Source organism: Ascaphus truei, unplaced genomic scaffold, assembly GCF_040206685.1.
Source record: "Ascaphus truei isolate aAscTru1 unplaced genomic scaffold, aAscTru1.hap1 HAP1_SCAFFOLD_1858, whole genome shotgun sequence".
In the NCBI taxonomy this organism is placed as follows: domain Eukaryota; kingdom Metazoa; phylum Chordata; class Amphibia; order Anura; family Ascaphidae; genus Ascaphus; species Ascaphus truei.
Window position 1 is genome coordinate 40,414 of NW_027454761.1, and position 20,990 is coordinate 61,403.

The 20,990-nt window shown below is 47.0% G+C and overlaps 1 protein-coding gene across 1 annotated transcript; it reads right to left on the minus strand.

The window, feature by feature from the left end:
* Window positions 1-561: 561 nt before the first annotated feature.
* Window positions 562-20,685, minus strand: LOC142477008 (calmodulin-binding transcription activator 2-like; the record flags this gene model as incomplete). Its single annotated transcript, XM_075582065.1, is given in 5 exon segments — window positions 562-739; window positions 17,285-17,411; window positions 19,559-20,105; window positions 20,107-20,323; window positions 20,326-20,685. Coding segments are annotated over 5 exon segments (1,429 nt in total), but the record flags the coding sequence as incomplete, so codon positions are not given.
* Between the last annotated feature and the right edge of the window lie 305 nt (window positions 20,686-20,990).

A 20,990-nucleotide genomic window follows, 5' to 3' on the forward strand; every position in this document is an offset into this window, starting at 1 on the left:
TCATCCAGCAGTGGGGAGACACGGGCTGGGGAGGATGGGATGAGGGAATGTGTGGGAGCGACGTGGGGAAGAGAGGCTGTAACCGCAGGACCTGGGAGATCACTGGGGAGACTTCATCCAGCAGTGGGGAGACACGGGCTGGGGAGGATGGGATGAGGGAATGTGTGGGAGCGACGTGGAGAAGAGAGGCTGTAACCGCAGGACCTGGGAGATCACTGGGGAGGCTTCATCCAGCAGTGGGGAGACACGGGCTGGGGAGGATGGGATGAGGGAATGTGTGGGAGCGACGTGGAGAAGAGAGGCTGTAACCGCAGGACCTGGGAGATCACTGGGGAGGCTTCATCCAGCAGTGGGGAGACACGGGCTGGAGAGGATGCTTTATTGAATATACACAGGGCACACACAGGGCGCACACACAGGGCACACACAGGGCGCACACACAGGGTGCACACACAGGGTGCACACACAGGGTGCACACACAGGGCACACACAGGGCACACACAGGGCGCACACACAGGGCGCACACACAGGGCACACACAGGGCACACACAGGGCACACACAGGGCACACACAGGGCACACACAGGGCACACACATCCCCTTACCGTCCAGTGAAAGCCAGTCCAGTTGTCTGCTTGGAAGAGACATGAAACTTCGGGCTCGATACTCAAAGATAACAGAATGAGAAATGATCTGATGGTGCAGAGCGACCTGCAGCGTCACCAGGCCGGCCTCGTGTGCTGTAATGTATAGTGACACTGAGTATCTATACACTGATAGTGATCACGCCGCGCTGTATAGTGATGCTGAGTATCTATACACTGATAATGATCACGCTGCGCTGTATAATGATGCAGAGTATCTATACACTGATAGTGATCACGCCGCGCTGTATAATGATGCAGAGTATCTATACACTGATAGTGATCACGCCGCACTGTATAATGATGCAGAGTATCTATACACTGATAGTGATCACGCTGCGCTGTATAATGATGCAGAGTATCTATACACTGATAGTGATCACGCCGCGCTGTATAATGATGCAGAGTATCTATACACTGATAATGATCACGCCGCGCTGTATAATGATGCAGAGTATCTATACACTGATAGTGATCACGCCGCGCTGTATAATGATGCAGAGTATCTATACACTGATAGTGATCACGCCGCGCTGTATAATGATGCAGAGTATCTATACACTGATAGTGATCACGCTGCGCTGTATAATGATGCAGAGTATCTATATACTGATAGTGATCACGCCGCGCTGTATAATGATGCAGAGTATCTATACACTGATAGTGATCACGCCGCGCTGTATAATGATGCAGAGTATCTATACACTGATAGTGATCACACCGCGCTGTATAATGATGCAGAGTATCTATACACTGATAGTGATCACGCCGCGCTGTATAATGATGCAGAGTATCTATACACTGATAGTGATCACGCCGCGCTGTATAATGATGCAGAGTATCTATACACTGATAATGATCACGCCGCGCTGTATAATGATGCAGAGTATCTATACACTGATAGTGATCACGCCGCGCTGTATAGTGATACTGAGTATCTATACACTGATAGTGATCACACTGCGCTGTATAATGATGCAGAGTATCTATACACTGATAATGATCACTCCGCGCTGTATAATGATGCAGAGTATCTATACACTGATAATGATCACGCTGCGCTGTATAATGATGCAGAGTATCTATACACTGATAATGATCACGCTGCGCTGTATAATGATGCAGAGTATCTATACACTGATAGTGATCACGCCGCGCTGTATAATGATGCAGAGTATCTATACACTGATAGTGATCACGCTGCGCTGTATAATGATGCAGAGTATCTATACACTGATAATGATCACGCCGCGCTGTATAATGATGCAGAGTATCTATACACTGATAGTGATCACGCTGCGCTGTATAATGATGCAGAGTATCTATACACTGATAATGATCACGCCGCGCTGTATAATGATGCAGAGTATCTATACACTGATAATGATCACGCCGCGCTGTATAATGATGCAGAGTATCTATACACTGATAGTGATCACGCTGCGCTGTATAATGATGCAGAGTATCTATACACTGATAGTGACCACGCCGCGCTGTATAATGATGCAGAGTATCTATACACTGATAGTGATCACGCTGCGCTGTATAATGATGCAGAGTATCTATACACTGATAATGATCACGCCGCGCTGTATAATGATGCAGAGTATCTATACACTGATAGTGATCACACTGCGCTGTATAATGATGCAGAGTATCTATACACTGATAGTGATCACGCCGCGCTGTATAATGATGCAGAGTATCTATACACTGATAGTGATCACGCCGCGCTGTATAATGATGCAGAGTATCTATACACTGATAGTGATCACGCCGCGCTGTATAATGATGCAGAGTATCTATACACTGATAATGATCACGCTGCGCTGTATAATGATGCAGAGTATCTATACACTGATAGTGATCACGCCGCGCTGTATAATGATGCAGAGTATCTATACACTGATAATGATCACGCCGCGCTGTATAATGATACAGAGTATCTATACACTGATAGTGATCACGCCGCGCTGTATAATGATGCAGAGTATCTATACACTGATAGTGATCACGCCGCGCTGTATAATGATGCAGAGTATCTATACACTGATAATGATCACGCTGCGCTGTATAATGATGCAGAGTATCTATACACTGATAATGATCACGCTGCGCTGTATAATGATGCAGAGTATCTATACACTGATAGTGATCACGCCGCGCTGTATAATGATGCAGAGTATCTATACACTGATAGTGATCACGCCGCGCTGTATAATGATGCAGAGTATCTATACACTGATAGTGATCACACCGCGCTGTATAATGATGCAGAGTATCTATACACTGATAGTGATCACGCCGCGCTGTATAATGATGCAGAGTATCTATACACTGATAGTGATCACGCCGCGCTGTATAATGATGCAGAGTATCTATACACTGATAATGATCACGCCGCGCTGTATAATGATGCAGAGTATCTATACACTGATAGTGATCACGCCGCGCTGTATAGTGATACTGAGTATCTATACACTGATAGTGATCACACTGCGCTGTATAATGATGCAGAGTATCTATACACTGATAATGATCACTCCGCGCTGTATAATGATGCAGAGTATCTATACACTGATAATGATCACGCTGCGCTGTATAATGATGCAGAGTATCTATACACTGATAATGATCACGCTGCGCTGTATAATGATGCAGAGTATCTATACACTGATAGTGATCACGCCGCGCTGTATAATGATGCAGAGTATCTATACACTGATAGTGATCACGCTGCGCTGTATAATGATGCAGAGTATCTATACACTGATAATGATCACGCCGCGCTGTATAATGATGCAGAGTATCTATACACTGATAGTGATCACGCTGCGCTGTATAATGATGCAGAGTATCTATACACTGATAATGATCACGCCGCGCTGTATAATGATGCAGAGTATCTATACACTGATAATGATCACGCCGCGCTGTATAATGATGCAGAGTATCTATACACTGATAGTGATCACGCTGCGCTGTATAATGATGCAGAGTATCTATACACTGATAGTGACCACGCCGCGCTGTATAATGATGCAGAGTATCTATACACTGATAGTGATCACGCTGCGCTGTATAATGATGCAGAGTATCTATACACTGATAATGATCACGCCGCGCTGTATAATGATGCAGAGTATCTATACACTGATAGTGATCACACTGCGCTGTATAATGATGCAGAGTATCTATACACTGATAGTGATCACGCCGCGCTGTATAATGATGCAGAGTATCTATACACTGATAGTGATCACGCCGCGCTGTATAATGATGCAGAGTATCTATACACTGATAGTGATCACGCCGCGCTGTATAATGATGCAGAGTATCTATACACTGATAATGATCACGCTGCGCTGTATAATGATGCAGAGTATCTATACACTGATAGTGATCACGCCGCGCTGTATAATGATGCAGAGTATCTATACACTGATAATGATCACGCCGCGCTGTATAATGATACAGAGTATCTATACACTGATAGTGATCACGCCGCGCTGTATAATGATGCAGAGTATCTATACACTGATAGTGATCACGCCGCGCTGTATAATGATGCAGAGTATCTATACACTGATAATGATCACGCTGCGCTGTATAATGATGCAGAGTATCTATACACTGATAATGATCACGCTGCGCTGTATAATGATGCAGAGTATCTATACACTGATAGTGATCACGCCGCGCTGTATAATGATGCAGAGTATCTATACACTGATAATGATCACGCTGCGCTGTATAATGATGCAGAGTATCTATACACTGATAATGATCACGCTGCGCTGTATAATGATGCAGAGTATCTATACACTGATAATGATCACGCCGCGCTGTATAATGATGCAGAGTATCTATACACTGATAGTGATCACGCCGCGCTGTATAATGATGCAGAGTATCTATACACTGATAGTGATCACGCCGCGCTGTATAATGATGCAGAGTATCTATACACTGATAATGATCACGCTGCACTGTATAATGATGCAGAGTATCTATACACTGATAATGATCACGCTGCGCTGTATAATGATGCAGAGTATCTATACACTAATAATGATCACGCCGCGCTGTATAATGATGCAGAGTATCTATACACTGATAGTGATCACGCCGCGCTGTATAATGATGCAGAGTATCTATACACTGATAGTGATCACGCCGCACTGTATAATGATGCAGAGTATCTATACACTGATAGTGATCACGCCGCACTGTATAATGATGCAGAGTATCTATACACTGATAGTGATCACGCCGCGCTGTATAATGATGCAGAGTATCTATACACTGATAATGATCACGCCGCGCTGTATAATGATGCAGAGTATCTATACACTGATAGTGATCACGCTGCGCTGTATAATGATGCAGAGTATCTATACACTGATAGTGATCACGCTGCGCTGTATAATGATGCAGAGTATCTATACACTGATAGTGATCACGCTGCGCTGTATAATGATGCAGAGTATCTATACACTGATAGTGATCACGCTGCGCTGTATAATGATGCAGAGTATCTATACACTGATAGTGATCACGCCGCGCTGTATAATGATGCAGAGTATCTATACACTGATAATGATCACGCTGCGCTGTATAATGATGCAGAGTATCTATACCCTGATAGTGATCACACCGCGCTGTATAATGATGCAGAGTATCTATACACTGATAGTGATCACGCCGCGCTGTATAATGATGCAGAGTATCTATACACTGATAATGATCACGCCGCGCTGTATAATGATGCAGAGTATCTATACACTGATAGTGATCACGCTGCGCTGTATAATGATGCAGAGTATCTATACACTGATAGTGATCACGCTGCGCTGTATAATGATGCAGAGTATCTATACACTGATAGTGATCACACTGCGCTGTATAATGATGCAGAGTATCTATACACTGATAGTGATCACGCCGCGCTGTATAATGATGCAGAGTATCTATACACTGATAATGATCACGCCGCGCTGTATAATGATGCAGAGTATCTATACACTGATAGTGATCACGCTGCGCTGTATAATGATGCAGAGTATCTATACACTGATAGTGATCACGCTGCGCTGTATAATGATGCAGAGTATCTATACACTGATAATGATCACGCTGCGCTGTATAATGATGCAGAGTATCTATACACTGATAGTGATCACGCCGCGCTGTATAATGATGCAGAGTATCTATACACTGATAGTGATCACGCCGCGCTGTATAATGATGCAGAGTATCTATACACTGATAGTGATCACGCTGCGCTGTATAATGATGCAGAGTATCTATACACTGATAGTGATCACGCCGCACTGTATAATGATGCAGAGTATCTATACACTGATAGTGATCACGCCGCGCTGTATAATGATGCAGAGTATCTATACACTGATAATGATCACGCCGCGCTGTATAATGATGCAGAGTATCTATACACTGATAGTGATCACGCCGCGCTGTATAATGATGCAGAGTATCTATACACTGATAGTGATCACGCTGCGCTGTATAATGATGCAGAGTATCTATACACTGATAGTGATCACGCCGCGCTGTATAATGATGCAGAGTATCTATACACTGATAATGATCACGCCGCGCTGTATAATGATGCAGAGTATCTATACACTGATAGTGATCACGCTGCGCTGTATAATGATGCAGAGTATCTATACACTGATAGTGATCACGCCGCGCTGTATAATGATGCAGAGTATCTATACACTGATAGTGATCACGCCGTGCTGTATAATGATGCAGAGTATCTATACACTGATAGTGATCACGCCGCGCTGTATAATGATGCAGAGTATCTATACACTGATAATGATCACGCTGCGCTGTATAATGATGCAGAGTATCTATACACTGATAGTGATCACGCCGCACTGTATAATGATGCAGAGTATCTATACACTGATAGTGATCACACAGCGCTGTATAGTGATGCAGAGTATCTATACACTGATAGTGATCACGCCGCACTGTATAATGATGCAGAGTATCTATACACTGATAGTGATCACGCCGCGCTGTATAATGATGCAGAGTATCTATACACTGATAATGATCACGCCGCGCTGTATAATGATGCAGAGTATCTATACACTGATAGTGATCACACAGCGCTGTATAATGATGCAGAGTATCTATACACTGATAGTGATCACGCTGCGCTGTATAATGATGCAGAGTATCTATACACTGATAGTGATCACACCGCGCTGTATAATGATGCAGAGTATCTATACACTGATAGTGATCACGCCGCGCTGTATAATGATGCAGAGTATCTATACACTGATAATGATCACGCTGCACTGTATAATGATGCAGAGTATCTATACACTGATAATGATCACGCCGCGCTGTATAATGATGCAGAGTATCTATACACTGATAATGATCACGCCGCGCTGTATAATGATGCAGAGTATCTATACACTGATAGTGATCACGCCGCGCTGTATAATGATGCAGAGTATCTATACACTGATAATGATCACGCCGCGCTGTATAATGATGCAGAGTATCTATACACTGATAGTGATCACGCCGCGCTGTATAATGATGCAGAGTATCTATACACTGATAATGATCACGCTGCGCTGTATAATGATGCAGAGTATCTATACACTGATAGTGATCACGCCGCGCTGTATAATGATGCAGAGTATCTATACACTGATAATGATCACGCTGCACTGTATAATGATGCAGAGTATCTATACACTGATAATGATCACGCCGCGCTGTATAATGATGCAGAGTATCTATACACTGATAGTGATCACGCTGTGCTGTATAATGATGCAGAGTATCTATACACTGATAGTGATCACGCTGCGCTGTATAATGATGCAGAGTATCTATACACTGATAATGATCACGCTGCGCTGTATAATGATGCAGAGTATCTATACACTGATAGTGATCACGCCGCGCTGTATAATGATGCAGAGTATCTATACACTGATAGTAATCACGCTGCGCTGTATAATGATGCAGAGTATCTATACACTGATAGTGATCACGCCGCGCTGTATAATGATGCAGAGTATCTATACACTGATAGTGATCACACCGCGCTGTATAATGATGCTGAGTATCTATACACTGATAATGATCACGCCGCGCTGTATAATGATGCAGAGTATCTATACACTGATAATGATCACGCTGCGCTGTATAATGATGCAGAGTATCTATACACTGATAGTGATCACGCTGCGCTGTATAATGATGCAGAGTATCTATACACTGATAATGATCACGCCGCGCTGTATAATGATGCAGAGTATCTATACACTGATAATGATCACGCTGTGCTGTATAATGATGCAGAGTATCTATACACTGATAGTGATCACTCCGCGCTGTATAATGATGCAGAGTATCTATACCCTGATAGTGATCACACCGCGCTGTATAATGATGCAGAGTATCTATACCCTGATAGTGATCACACCGCGCTGTATAATGATGCAGAGTATCTATACACTGATAGTGATCACGCTGCGCTGTATAATGATGCAGAGTATCTATACACTGATAGTGATCACGCTGCGCTGTATAATGATGCAGAGTATCTATACACTGATAGTGATCACACAGCGCTGTATAGTGATGCAGAGTATCTATACACTGATAATGATCACGCTGCGCTGTATAATGATGCAGAGTATCTATACACTGATAGTGATCACGCTGCGCTGTATAATGATGCTGAGTATCTATACACTGATAGTGATCACACCGCGCTGTATAATGATGCAGAGTATCTATACACTGATAATGATCACGCCGCTCTGTATAATGATGCAGAGTATCTATACACTGATAGTGATCACGCCGCTCTGTATAATGATGCAGAGTATCTATACACTGATAGTGATCACACTGCGCTGTATAATGATGCAGAGTATCTATACACTGATAGTGATCACGCCGCTCTGTATAATGATGCAGAGTATCTATACACTGATAGTGATCACGCTGCGCTGTATAATGATGCAGAGTATCTATACACTGATAGTGATCACGCTGCGCTGTATAATGATGCAGAGTATCTATACACTGATAGTGATCACACAGCGCTGTATAGTGATGCAGAGTATCTATACACTGATAATGATCACGCTGCGCTGTATAATGATGCAGAGTATCTATACACTGATAGTGATCACGCTGCGCTGTATAATGATGCTGAGTATCTATACACTGATAGTGATCACACCGCGCTGTATAATGATGCAGAGTATCTATACACTGATAATGATCACGCCGCTCTGTATAATGATGCAGAGTATCTATACACTGATAGTGATCACGCCGCTCTGTATAATGATGCAGAGTATCTATACACTGATAGTGATCACACTGCGCTGTATAATGATGCAGAGTATCTATACACTGATAATGATCACGCTGCGCTGTATAATGATGCAGAGTATCTATACACTGATAGTGATCACGCTGCGCTGTATAATGATGCTGAGTATCTATACACTGATAGTGATCACACCGCGCTGTATAATGATGCAGAGTATCTATACACTGATAATGATCACGCCGCACTGTATAATGATGCAGAGTATCTATACACTGATAGTGATCACGCTGCGCTGTATAATGATGCAGAGTATCTATACACTGATAGTGATCACGCCGCTCTGTATAATGATGCAGAGTATCTATACACTGATAGTGATCACGCTGCGCTGTATAATGATGCAGAGTATCTATACACTGATAATGATCACGCCGCGCTGTATAATGATGCAGAGTATCTATACACTGATAGTGATCACGCTGCGCTGTATAATGATGCAGAGTATCTATACACTGATAGTGATCACGCCGCGCTGTATAATGATGCAGAGTATCTATACACTGATAGTGATCACGCCGCGCTGTATAATGATGCAGAGTATCTATACACTGATAGTGATCACGCCGCGCTGTATAATGATGCAGAGTATCTATACACTGATAATGATCACGCTGCGCTGTATAATGATGCAGAGTATCTATACACTGATAATGATCACGCTGCGCTGTATAATGATGCAGAGTATCTATACACTGATAATGATCACACAGCGCTGTATAATGATGCAGAGTATCTATACACTGATAATGATCACTCCGCGCTGTATAATGATGCAGAGTATCTATACACTGATAATGATCACACAGCTCTGTATAATGATGCTGAGTATCTATACACTGATAGTGATCACACCGCGCTGTATAATGATGCAGAGTATCTATACACTGATAATGATCACGCCGCTCTGTATAATGATGCAGAGTATCTATACACTGATAGTGATCACGCCGCTCTGTATAATGATGCAGAGTATCTATACACTGATAGTGATCACGCCGCGCTGTATAATGATGCAGAGTATCTATACACTGATAGTGATCACGCCGCGCTGTATAATGATGCAGAGCATCTATACACTGATAGTGATCACACAGCGCTGTATAGTGATGCAGAGTATCTATACACTGATAATGATCACGCTGCGCTGTATAATGATGCAGAGTATCTATACACTGATAGTGATCACACAGCGCTGTATAGTGATGCAGAGTATCTATACACTGATAATGATCACGCTGCGCTGTATAATGATGCAGAGTATCTATACACTGATAGTGATCACGCCGCGCTGTATAATGATGCAGAGTATCTATACACTGATAATAAACACGCTGCGCTGTATAATGATGCAGAGTATCTATACACTGATAATGATCACACACCGCTGTATAATGATGCAGAGTATCTATACACTGATAATGATCACGCCGCGCTGTATAATGATGCAGAGTATCTATACACTGATAGTGATCACGCTGCGCTGTATAATGATGCAGAGTATCTATACACTGATAATGATCACGCCGCGCTGTATAATGATGCAGAGTATCTATACACTGATAGTGATCACACCGCGCTGTACAATGATGCAGAGTATCTATACACTGATAGTGATCACGCCGCGCTGTATAATGATGCAGAGTATCTATACACTGATAATGATCACGCTGCGCTGTATAATGATGCAGAGTATCTATACACTGATAGTGATCACGCCGCGCTGTATAATGATGCAGAGTATCTATACACTGATAGTGATCACGCTGCGCTGTATAATGATACAGAGTATCTATACACTGATAGTGATCACGCCGCGCTGTATAATGATGCAGAGTATCTATACACTGATAATGATCACGCCGCTCTGTATAATGATGCAGAGTATCTATACACTGATAGTGATCACGCCGCGCTGTATAATGATGCAGAGTATCTATACACTGATAGTGATCACGCCGCGCTGTATAATGATGCAGAGTATCTATACACTGATAGTGATCACACAGCGCTGTATAGTGATGCAGAGTATCTATACACTGATAATGATCACGCTGCGCTGTATAATGATGCAGAGTATCTATACACTGATAGTGATCACGCCGCGCTGTATAATGATGCAGAGTATCTATACACTGATAATAAACACGCTGCGCTGTATAATGATGCAGAGTATCTATACACTGATAATGATCACGCTGCGCTGTATAATGATGCAGAGTATCTATACACTGATAATGATCACACCGCGCTGTATAATGATGCAGAGTATCTATACACTGATAGTGATCACGCCGCGCTGTATAATGATGCAGAGTATCTATACACTGATAGTGATCACGCTGCGCTGTATAATGATGCAGAGTATCTATACACTGATAATGATCACGCCGCGCTGTATAATGATGCAGAGTATCTATACACTGATAATGATCACGCCGCGCTGTATAATGATGCAGAGTATCTATACACTGATAGTGATCACACCGCGCTGTACAATGATGCAGAGTATCTATACACTGATAGTGATCACGCCGCGCTGTATAATGATGCAGAGTATCTATACACTGATAATGATCACGCCGCGCTGTATAATGATGCAGAGTATCTATACACTGATAATGATCACGCTGCGCTGTATAATGATGCAGAATATCTATACACTGATAATGATCACGCCGCGCTGTATAATGATGCAGAGTATCTATACACTGATAGTGATCACGCCGCGCTGTATAATGATGTAGAGTATCTATACACTGATAGTGATCACGCCGCGCTGTATAATGATGCAGAGTATCTATACACTGATAATGATCACGCTGCGCTGTATAATGATGTAGAGTATCTATACACTGATAATGATCACGCTGCGCTGTATAATGATGCAGAGTATCTATACACTGATAGTGATCACGCTGCGCTGTATAATGATGCAGAGTATCTATACACTGATAGTGATCACGCTGCGCTGTATAATGATGTAGAGTATCTATACACTGATAGTGATCACACACCGCTGTATAATGATGCAGAGTATCTATACACTGATAGTGATCACGCTGCGCTGTATAATGATGCAGAGTATCTATACACTGATAGTGATCACGCTGCGCTGTATAATGATGCAGAGTATCTATACACTGATAGTGATCACACTGCGCTGTATAATGATGCAGAGTATCTATACACTGATAGTGATCACACCGCGCTGTATAATGATGCAGAGTATCTATACACTGATAGTGATCACACCGCGCTGTATAATGATGCAGAGTATCTATACACTGATAGTGATCACACTGCGCTGTATAATGATGCAGAGTATCTATACACTGATAGTGATCACGCTGCGCTGTATAATGATGCAGAGTATCTATACACTGATAATGATCACGCTGCGCTGTATAATGATGCAGAGTATCTATACACTGATAATGATCACGCCGCGCTGTATAATGATGCAGAGTATCTATACACTGATAGTGATCACGCCACGCTGTATAATGATGCAGAGTATCTATACACTGATAGTGATCACACCGCGCTGTATAATGATGCAGAGTATCTATACACTGATAATGATCACGCCGCGCTGTATAATGATGCAGAGTATCTATACACTGATAATGATCACGCCGCTCTGTATAATGATGCAGAGTATCTATACACTGATAGTGATCACGCCGCACTGTATAATGATGCAGAGTATCTATACACTGATAGTGATCACGCCGCACTGTATAATGATGCAGAGTATCTATACACTGATAGTGATCACGCCGCGCTGTATAATGATGCAGAGTATCTATACACTGATAGTGATCACGCTGTGCTGTATAATGATGCAGAGTATCTATACACTGATAGTGATCACGCCGCGCTGTATAATGATGCAGAGTATCTATACACTGATAGTGATCACGCCGCGCTGTATAATGATGCAGAGTATCTATACACGGATAGTGATCACACCGCGCTGTATAATGATGCAGAGTATCTATACACTGATAGTGATCACGCCGCGCTGTATAGTGATACTGAGTATCTATACACTGATAGTGATCACGCCGCGCTGTATAATGATGCAGAGTATCTATACACTGATAGTGATCACGCCGCGCTGTATAATGATGCAGAGTATCTATACACTGATAATGATCACGCCGCGCTGTATAATGATGCAGAGTATCTATACACTGATAGTGATCACGCCGCGCTGTATAATGATGCAGAGTATCTATACACTGATAGTGATCACACACCGCTGTATAATGATGCAGAGTATCTATACACTGATAGTGATCACGCTGCGCTGTATAATGATGCTGAGTATCTATACACTGATAGTGATCACACACCGCTGTATAATGATGCAGAGTATCTATACACTGATAATGATCACGCCGCGCTGTATAATGATGCAGAGTATCTATACACTGATAATGATCACGCTGCGCTGTATAATGATGCAGAGTATCTATACACTGATAGTGATCACACTGCGCTGTATAATGGTGCAGAGTATCTATACACTGATAATGATCACGCTGCCCTGTATAATGATGCAGAGTATCTATACACTGATAGTGATCACGCTGCGCTGTATAATGATACAGAGTATCTATACACTGATAATGATCACGCTGCGCTGTATAATGATGCAGAGTATCTATACACTGATAGTGATCACACTGCGCTGTATAATGGTGCAGAGTATCTATACACTGATAGTGATCACGCTGCGCTGTATAATGATGCAGAGTATCTATACACTGATAGTGATCACGCTGCGCTGTATAATGATGCAGAGTATCTATACACTGATAATGATCACGCTGCGCTGTATAATGATGCAGAGTATCTATACACTGATAGTGATCACGCTGCGCTGTATAGTGATGCAGAGTATCTATACACTGATAGTGATCACGCAGGGCTGTATAGTGATGCAGAGTATCTATACACTGATAGTGATCACGCTGCGCTGTATAGTGATGCAGAGTATCTATACACTGATAGTGATCACGCTGCGCTGTATAGTGATGCAGAGTATCTATACACTGATAGTGATCACGCTGCGCTGTATAGTGATGCAGAGTATCTATACACTGATAGTGATCACGCCGCGCTGTATAGTGGTACTGAGTATCTATACACTGATAATGATCACGCCGCGCTGTATAGTGATACTGAGTATCTATACACTGATAGTGATCACGCCGCGCTGTATAATGATGCAGAGTATCTATACACTGATAATGATCACGCCGCGCTGTATAATGATGCAGAGTATCTATACACTGATAATGATCACGCCGCGCTGTATAATGATGCAGAGTATCTATACACTGATAATGATCACGCCGCGCTGTATAATGATGCTGAGTATCTATACACTGATAGTGATCACACCGCGCTGTATAATGATGCTGAGTATCTATACACTGATAATGATCACGCCGCGCTGTATAATGATGCTGAGTATCTATACACTGATAATGATCACGCCGCGCTGTATAATGATGCAGAGTATCTATACACTGATAATGATCACGCTGCGCTGTATAATGATGCAGAGTATCTATACACTGATAGTGATCACGCTGCACTGTATAATGATGCAGAGTATCTATACACTGATAGTGATCACGCTGCGCTGTATAATGATGCAGAGTATCTATACACTGATAGTGATCACGCCGCGCTGTATAATGATGCAGAGTATCTATACACTGATAATGATCACGCTGCGCTGTATAATGATGCAGAGTATCTATACACTGATAGTGATCACGCTGCGCTGTATAATGATGCAGAGTATCTATACACTGATAGTGATCACGCCGCGCTGTATAATGATGCAGAGTATCTATACACTGATAACGATCACGCGGCGCTGTATAATGATGCAGAGTATCTATACACTGATAGTGATCACGCTGCGCTGTATAATGATGCAGAGTATCTATACACTGATAATGATCACGCTGCGCTGTATAATGATGCAGAGTATCTATACACTGATAATGATCACGCTGCGCTGTATAATGATGCAGAGTATCTATACACTGATAATGATCACACAGCGCTGTATAATGATGCTGAGTATCTATACACTGATAATGATCACGCCGCGCTGTATAATGATGCAGAGTATTTATACACTGATAGTGATCACGCCGCGCTGTATAATGATGCAGAGTATCTATACACTGATAGTGATCACGCCGCACTGTATAATGATGCAGAGTATCTATACACTGATAATGATCACGCCGCGCTGTATAATGATGCAGAGTATTTATACACTGATAGTGATCACGCCGCGCTGTATAATGATGCAGAGTATCTATACACTGATAGTGATCACGCCGCACTGTATAATGATGCAGAGTATCTATACACTGATAATGATCACACCGCGCTGTATAATGATGCAGAGTATCTATACACTGATAGTGATCACGCCGCGCTGTATAGTGATACTGAGTATCTATACACTGATAATGATCACGCCGCGCTGTATAATGATGCAGAGTATCTATACACTGATAATGATCACGCTGCGCTGTATAATGATGCAGAGTATCTATACACTGATAATGATCACGCTGCGCTGTATAATGATGCAGAGTATCTATACACTGATAGTGATCACGCTGCGCTGTATAATGATGCAGAGTATCTATACACTGATAGTGATCACGCCGCGCTGTATAATGATGCAGAGTATCTATACACTGATAATGATCACGCTGCGCTGTATAATGATGCAGAGTATCTATACACTGATATTGATCACGCCGCGCTGTATAATGATGCAGAGTATCTATACACTGATAGTGATCACGCCGCGCTGTATAATGATGCAGAGTATCTATACACTGATAATGATCACGCCGCGCTGTATAATGATGCAGAGTATTTATACACTGATAGTGATCACGCCGCGCTGTATAATGATGCAGAGTATATATACACTGATAGTGATCACGCCGCGCTGTATAATGATGCAGAGTATCTATACACTGATAATGATCACGCTGCGCTGTATAATGATACTGAGTATCTATACACTGATAGTGATCACGCCGCGCTGTATAATGATGCTGAGTATCTATACACTGATAGTGATCACGCCGCGCTGTATAATGATGCAGAGTATCTATACACTGATAATGATCACGCCGCGCTGTATAATGATGCAGAGTATCTATACACTGATAGTGATCACGCCGCGCTGTATAATGATGCAGAGTATCTATACACTGATAATGATCACGCTGCGCTGTATAATGATACTGAGTATCTATACACTGATAGTGATCACGCCGCGCTGTATAATGATGCAGAGTATCTATACACTGATAATGATCACGCCGCGCTGTATAATGATGCAGAGTATCTATACACTGATAATGGTCACGCTGCACTGTATAATGATGCAGAGTATCTATACACTGATAGTGATCACGCTGCCCTGTATAATGATGCAGAGTATCTATACACTGATAGTGATCACGCCGCTGTGTATAATGAGGTAGAGTATCTATACACTGATAGTGATCACGCTGCGCTGTATAATGATGCAGAGTATCTATACACTGATAGTGATCACGCCGCGCTGTATAATGATGCAGAGTATCTATACACTGATAGTGATCACGCCGCGCTGTATAATGATGCAGAGTATCTATACACTGATAATGATCACACCGCACTGTATAATGATGCAGAGTATCTATACACTGATAGTGATCACGCCGCGCTGTATAATGATACTGAGTATCTATACACTGATAGTGATCACGCCGCGCTGTATAATGATACTGAGTATCTATACACTGATAGTGATCACGCCGCGCTGTATAATGATGCAGAGTATCTATACACGGATAATGATCACACAGCGCTGTATAATGATGCAGAGTATCTATACACTGATAGTGATCACGCGCGCTGTATAATGATGCAGAGTATCTATACACTGATAGTGATCACGCCGCGCTGTATAATGATGCAGAGTATCTATACACTGATAGTGATCACGCCGCGCTGTATAATGATACTGAGTATCTATACACTGATAGTGATCACGCCGCGCTGTATAATGATGCAGAGTATCTATACACGGATAATGATCACACAGCGCTGTATAATGATGCAGAGTATCTATACACTGATAATGAACACGCCGCGCTGTATAATGATGCCGAGTAGCTCTTCACCTGGGCAGTAGCAGCGCAGGACTCCTGATTGGATGAGAGAGGCGGGCACAGTCAGGTGATTAAAGACACAGGTATAGGAATCCGTTTCCTCCGCCCACGGGCCTGTGATCAGGACCTTCACCCCGCCCTGAGAGACACAGTATATACATATATATATAGTGCTGAGGGGAGGGGGGGAAGAGAGGGGGAGGGGGCGGAACAGAGGGGGAGGGGGGGGAAGAGAGTGGGAGGGGGGGGGAAGAGAGGGGGAGGGGGGGGGAAGAGAGGGGGAGGGGGGGGGGAGAGAGGGGGAGGGGGGGGGGGAAGAGAGGGGGAGGGGGGGGAAGAGAGGGGGGGGAAGAGAGGGGGAGGGGGGGGAAGAGAGGGGGGGGAAGAGAGGGGGAGGGAAGAGAGGGGGAGGGGGAGGGAAGAGAGGGGGAGGGGGGGGAAGAGAGGGGGAGGGGGAGGGAAGAGAGGGGGAGGGGGGGGAAGAGAGGGGGAGGGGGAGGGAAGAGAGGGGGAGGGGGGGGAAGAGAGGGGGAGGGGGGGGAAGAGAGGGGGAGGGGGGGGAAGAGAGGGGGAGGGGGGGGGAAAGAGAGGGGGAGGGGGGGGGAAGAGAGGAGGAGGGGGGAGGAGGGGGGATGGAAGAGAGGGGGAGGGGGGGGCGGAAGAGAGGGGGAGGGGGGGGAAGAGGGGGAGGGGGGGCGGAAGAGAGGGGGAGGGGGGGGGAAGAGGGGGAGGGGGGGAAGAGGGGGAGGGGGGGGAAGAGAGGGAGGGGGGGGAAGAGAGGGGAGGGGGGAAGAGAGGGGGAGGGGGGGAAGAGAGGGGGAGGGGGGGAAGAGAGGGGGAGGGGGGAAGAGAGGGGGAGGGGGGGAAGAGAGGGGGAGGGGGGGAAGAGAGGGGGTGGGGGGGGAAGAGAGGGGGTGGGGGGGGAAGAGAAAGGGTGGGGGGGGAAGAGAGGGGGAGGGGGGGGAAGAGAGGGAGAGGGGAAGGGAGAGAGGGAGGGGGGGAGGAGAGAGGGGGGGAAGAGAGGGGAGGGGGGGGAGAGAGAGGGAGGGGGGGGGAAGAGAGGGAGGGGGGGGAAGAGAGGGAGGGGGGGGAGAGAGGGAGGGGGGGGAAGAGAGGGAGGGGGAGGGAGGGGGAGGAAGAGAGGAGGGGGGAGGAAGGGTGGGGAGGAGGGGGGGAGGAAGGGGGGGAGGAGGGGGGAGGGAGGGGGGAGAGGGAGGGAGAGAGGGAGAGGGAGGGAGAGAGGGAGGGGGGGAAGAGAGGGAGGGGGGAAGAGAGAGGGAGGGGGGGGGGAAGAGAGGGAGGGAGGGGGGGGGAAGAGAGGGAGGGAGGGGGGAAGAGAGGGAGGGAGGGGGGGGAAGAGAGGGAGGGAGGGGGGGGAAGAGGGGAGGGGGGGGGGAAGGGAGGGGGGAGGGAGGGGGAGGAGGGGTGGGGGGGAAGGTGGGGGTGGGAGGGGGGGGGTTGGGGTTGGGGGGAGTGTGGGGAGGGGGGGGGAGGGAGGGGGGGGGTGGAGGGTGGAGGGGGGTGGTGGGGGGTTGGGTGTGGAGGGGGGGGTTGGTGGTGGGGGGAGGGTGTGTGGGGGGGAGGGGGGGTTGTGTGGGTGGGGTTGGTGGGTGGGGGGTTGGGTGGGGGGTGGGGGGTGGGAGGGTGGGGGGGGTGGGGGGGGGGTGGGGGGGGAGTGGGTGGGGGGTTGTGGGGTTGGGGGGGGGTTGGGGGGAGGGGGGGGGAGAGGGGTTGGGGGGGGGTGTGGGGTGGGGGGGGAGTGGGGGGGGGGAGTTGGTTGGTGGAGGGTGGGGGGAAGAGAGGGTGGGGGAGAGAGGGAGGGTTGGGGGGGGTGAGGGTGGGAGGGGGGGGGAGTGGTGGGGGGTGGGGGGAGGGGAGGGGGGGGGTGAGTGGAGGGTGGGGGTTGAGAGGGGAGGGGGGGGTGGTGAGGGGGTGGGGAGGGGTGGTTGGGTTGGGTGGGTTGTTGGGGGTGTTGGAGGGAGGGGGGTGAGGAGGTGTGGGGGGAGTGAGAGGGTTGGGTGGGGGTGTGTGAGGGGGGTTGAGAGGGGGAGGGGGGGGGAGGGGGGTTGGGGGGGGAGAGAGGGGAGGGGGGGGAAGAGGGAGGCAGGGGGGGGAGAGAGAGGGAGGGGGGGAGAGAGGGAGGGGGCGTTGCTGCACCGAGGACCATTAAGGAAAGGGAAGGTATTGCATGAAGACACAACGACGCTCACCTGGGGTAGGACCACTCGGGGAGAAGTCTGTGATGCCGTCCAGCCCGGGGGCTCATCACAGCTTCTGGGAAGGGGCCTTCCAGCGGGTCAAGCTGCTGCGCTGTCCGTAGCGGCTGGGCAGGCGAGGACTGGGCCCGGGGGTCCCCATACTGCCCGTAGCCCCCCGAGGCCGGGCCCCCTCCTCGGTGATCAGGTCGGAGATGAGGTCTGGGAACTGGCTGTCGAAGGAGATGTTGAAGTTCTCTGCGGACATTTCCATGTGGACGCTGGAGGCGCCGGACGACGAGCTCAGATCGTTCTGGATGATGGAGTACAAGTCGCTCATCTGTGTACCGGCAGTATCTCCTCCCTCCTTCTGCCCCTCACTCGCTGCGGCCCCTTCTTCCCCGGGGCTAACCTGCCCCTCCCTAACATCCATCTCCACCTCCGACGCCCCCCCGCCACTCTCCCTCACGGCCCCCTCATCATCCTCCTCCATCCTCGGCTTCTCCTCCGTGACCAGTGCCAGCGTCGGCAGTGCCAGCTCGCCTGTCTCCGGGTATCCACCCGCCGCCGCCCCCATTCCCCCAGCCCCTCCATTTTCCTCCGTCTTAAACTCGGCCGTGCCTGCCCCTCCCCGTAGGTCTGCCCCTCCTGGGGCTGTTGAGAAAGGAGTCTGGGTCGAAGGCCGTGCTGCTGCCCACTCCTCCTTGTGCCGCCTCCATTGTGACCTCCAGGCTCTGCGAGGAGGAGAGCAGGAGGCCCGTCACGGGCGAGGGCAGGAGGGCGATGCCGACGGGCACCGGTGAAGGCTGAACGCCAGCTTCCGCCGGCGTAAGGTGTTGGCTGGGGGTGAGCGCAAGGGCTTCTCTGCTACGCCCGTCATTACCAGCACCGCGCTGATGCCCGTGACGCCCGCGGCTGTTGCTATGGTGACGCCAGCCAGCTCCCGCTCCACATAGAAGCCATTGGGTAGCGGTGGGGAGGCCTGGGTGGTGTCCGGCAGGTCTGGGTGGGAGCGAGGTAGGCCCGGGTCGCTGTCAGGGGGGGTTGTGGCCCCCTTGTGCCCCCCCCTCCGCTCTACTTTGCCCAGATCCGGCTCCGCGGAGGAGATGTTCTGCACCTCGGTGAGGGCGGAGAACGGGCACAGCCGGGGCTCCACTTTCGGGGAGATAATACGGTGTTTGGTACTGCTGCATTTGTGGGGGATGTTCCCTACCGACCCTATACATTCAAAAGAGAGGGGGAAGGGGGGGTGTATAGGGTCAATCCCACGTAGGAGCAGAGCGACCTAATGACAGGGGCATGTGTAATGGGTTAAAGGGTCAGTCCCACGTAGGTGCAAAGTGACCTAATGACAGGGGCGTGTTTAATGGGTTAAAGGGTCAGTCCCACGTAGGGGCAAAGTGACCTAATGATAGGGACGTGTTTAATGGGTTAAAGGGTCAGTCCCACGTAGGTGCAAAGTGACCTAATGAAAGGGGCGTGTTTAATGGGTTAAAGGGTCAGTCCCACGTAGGGGCAAAGTG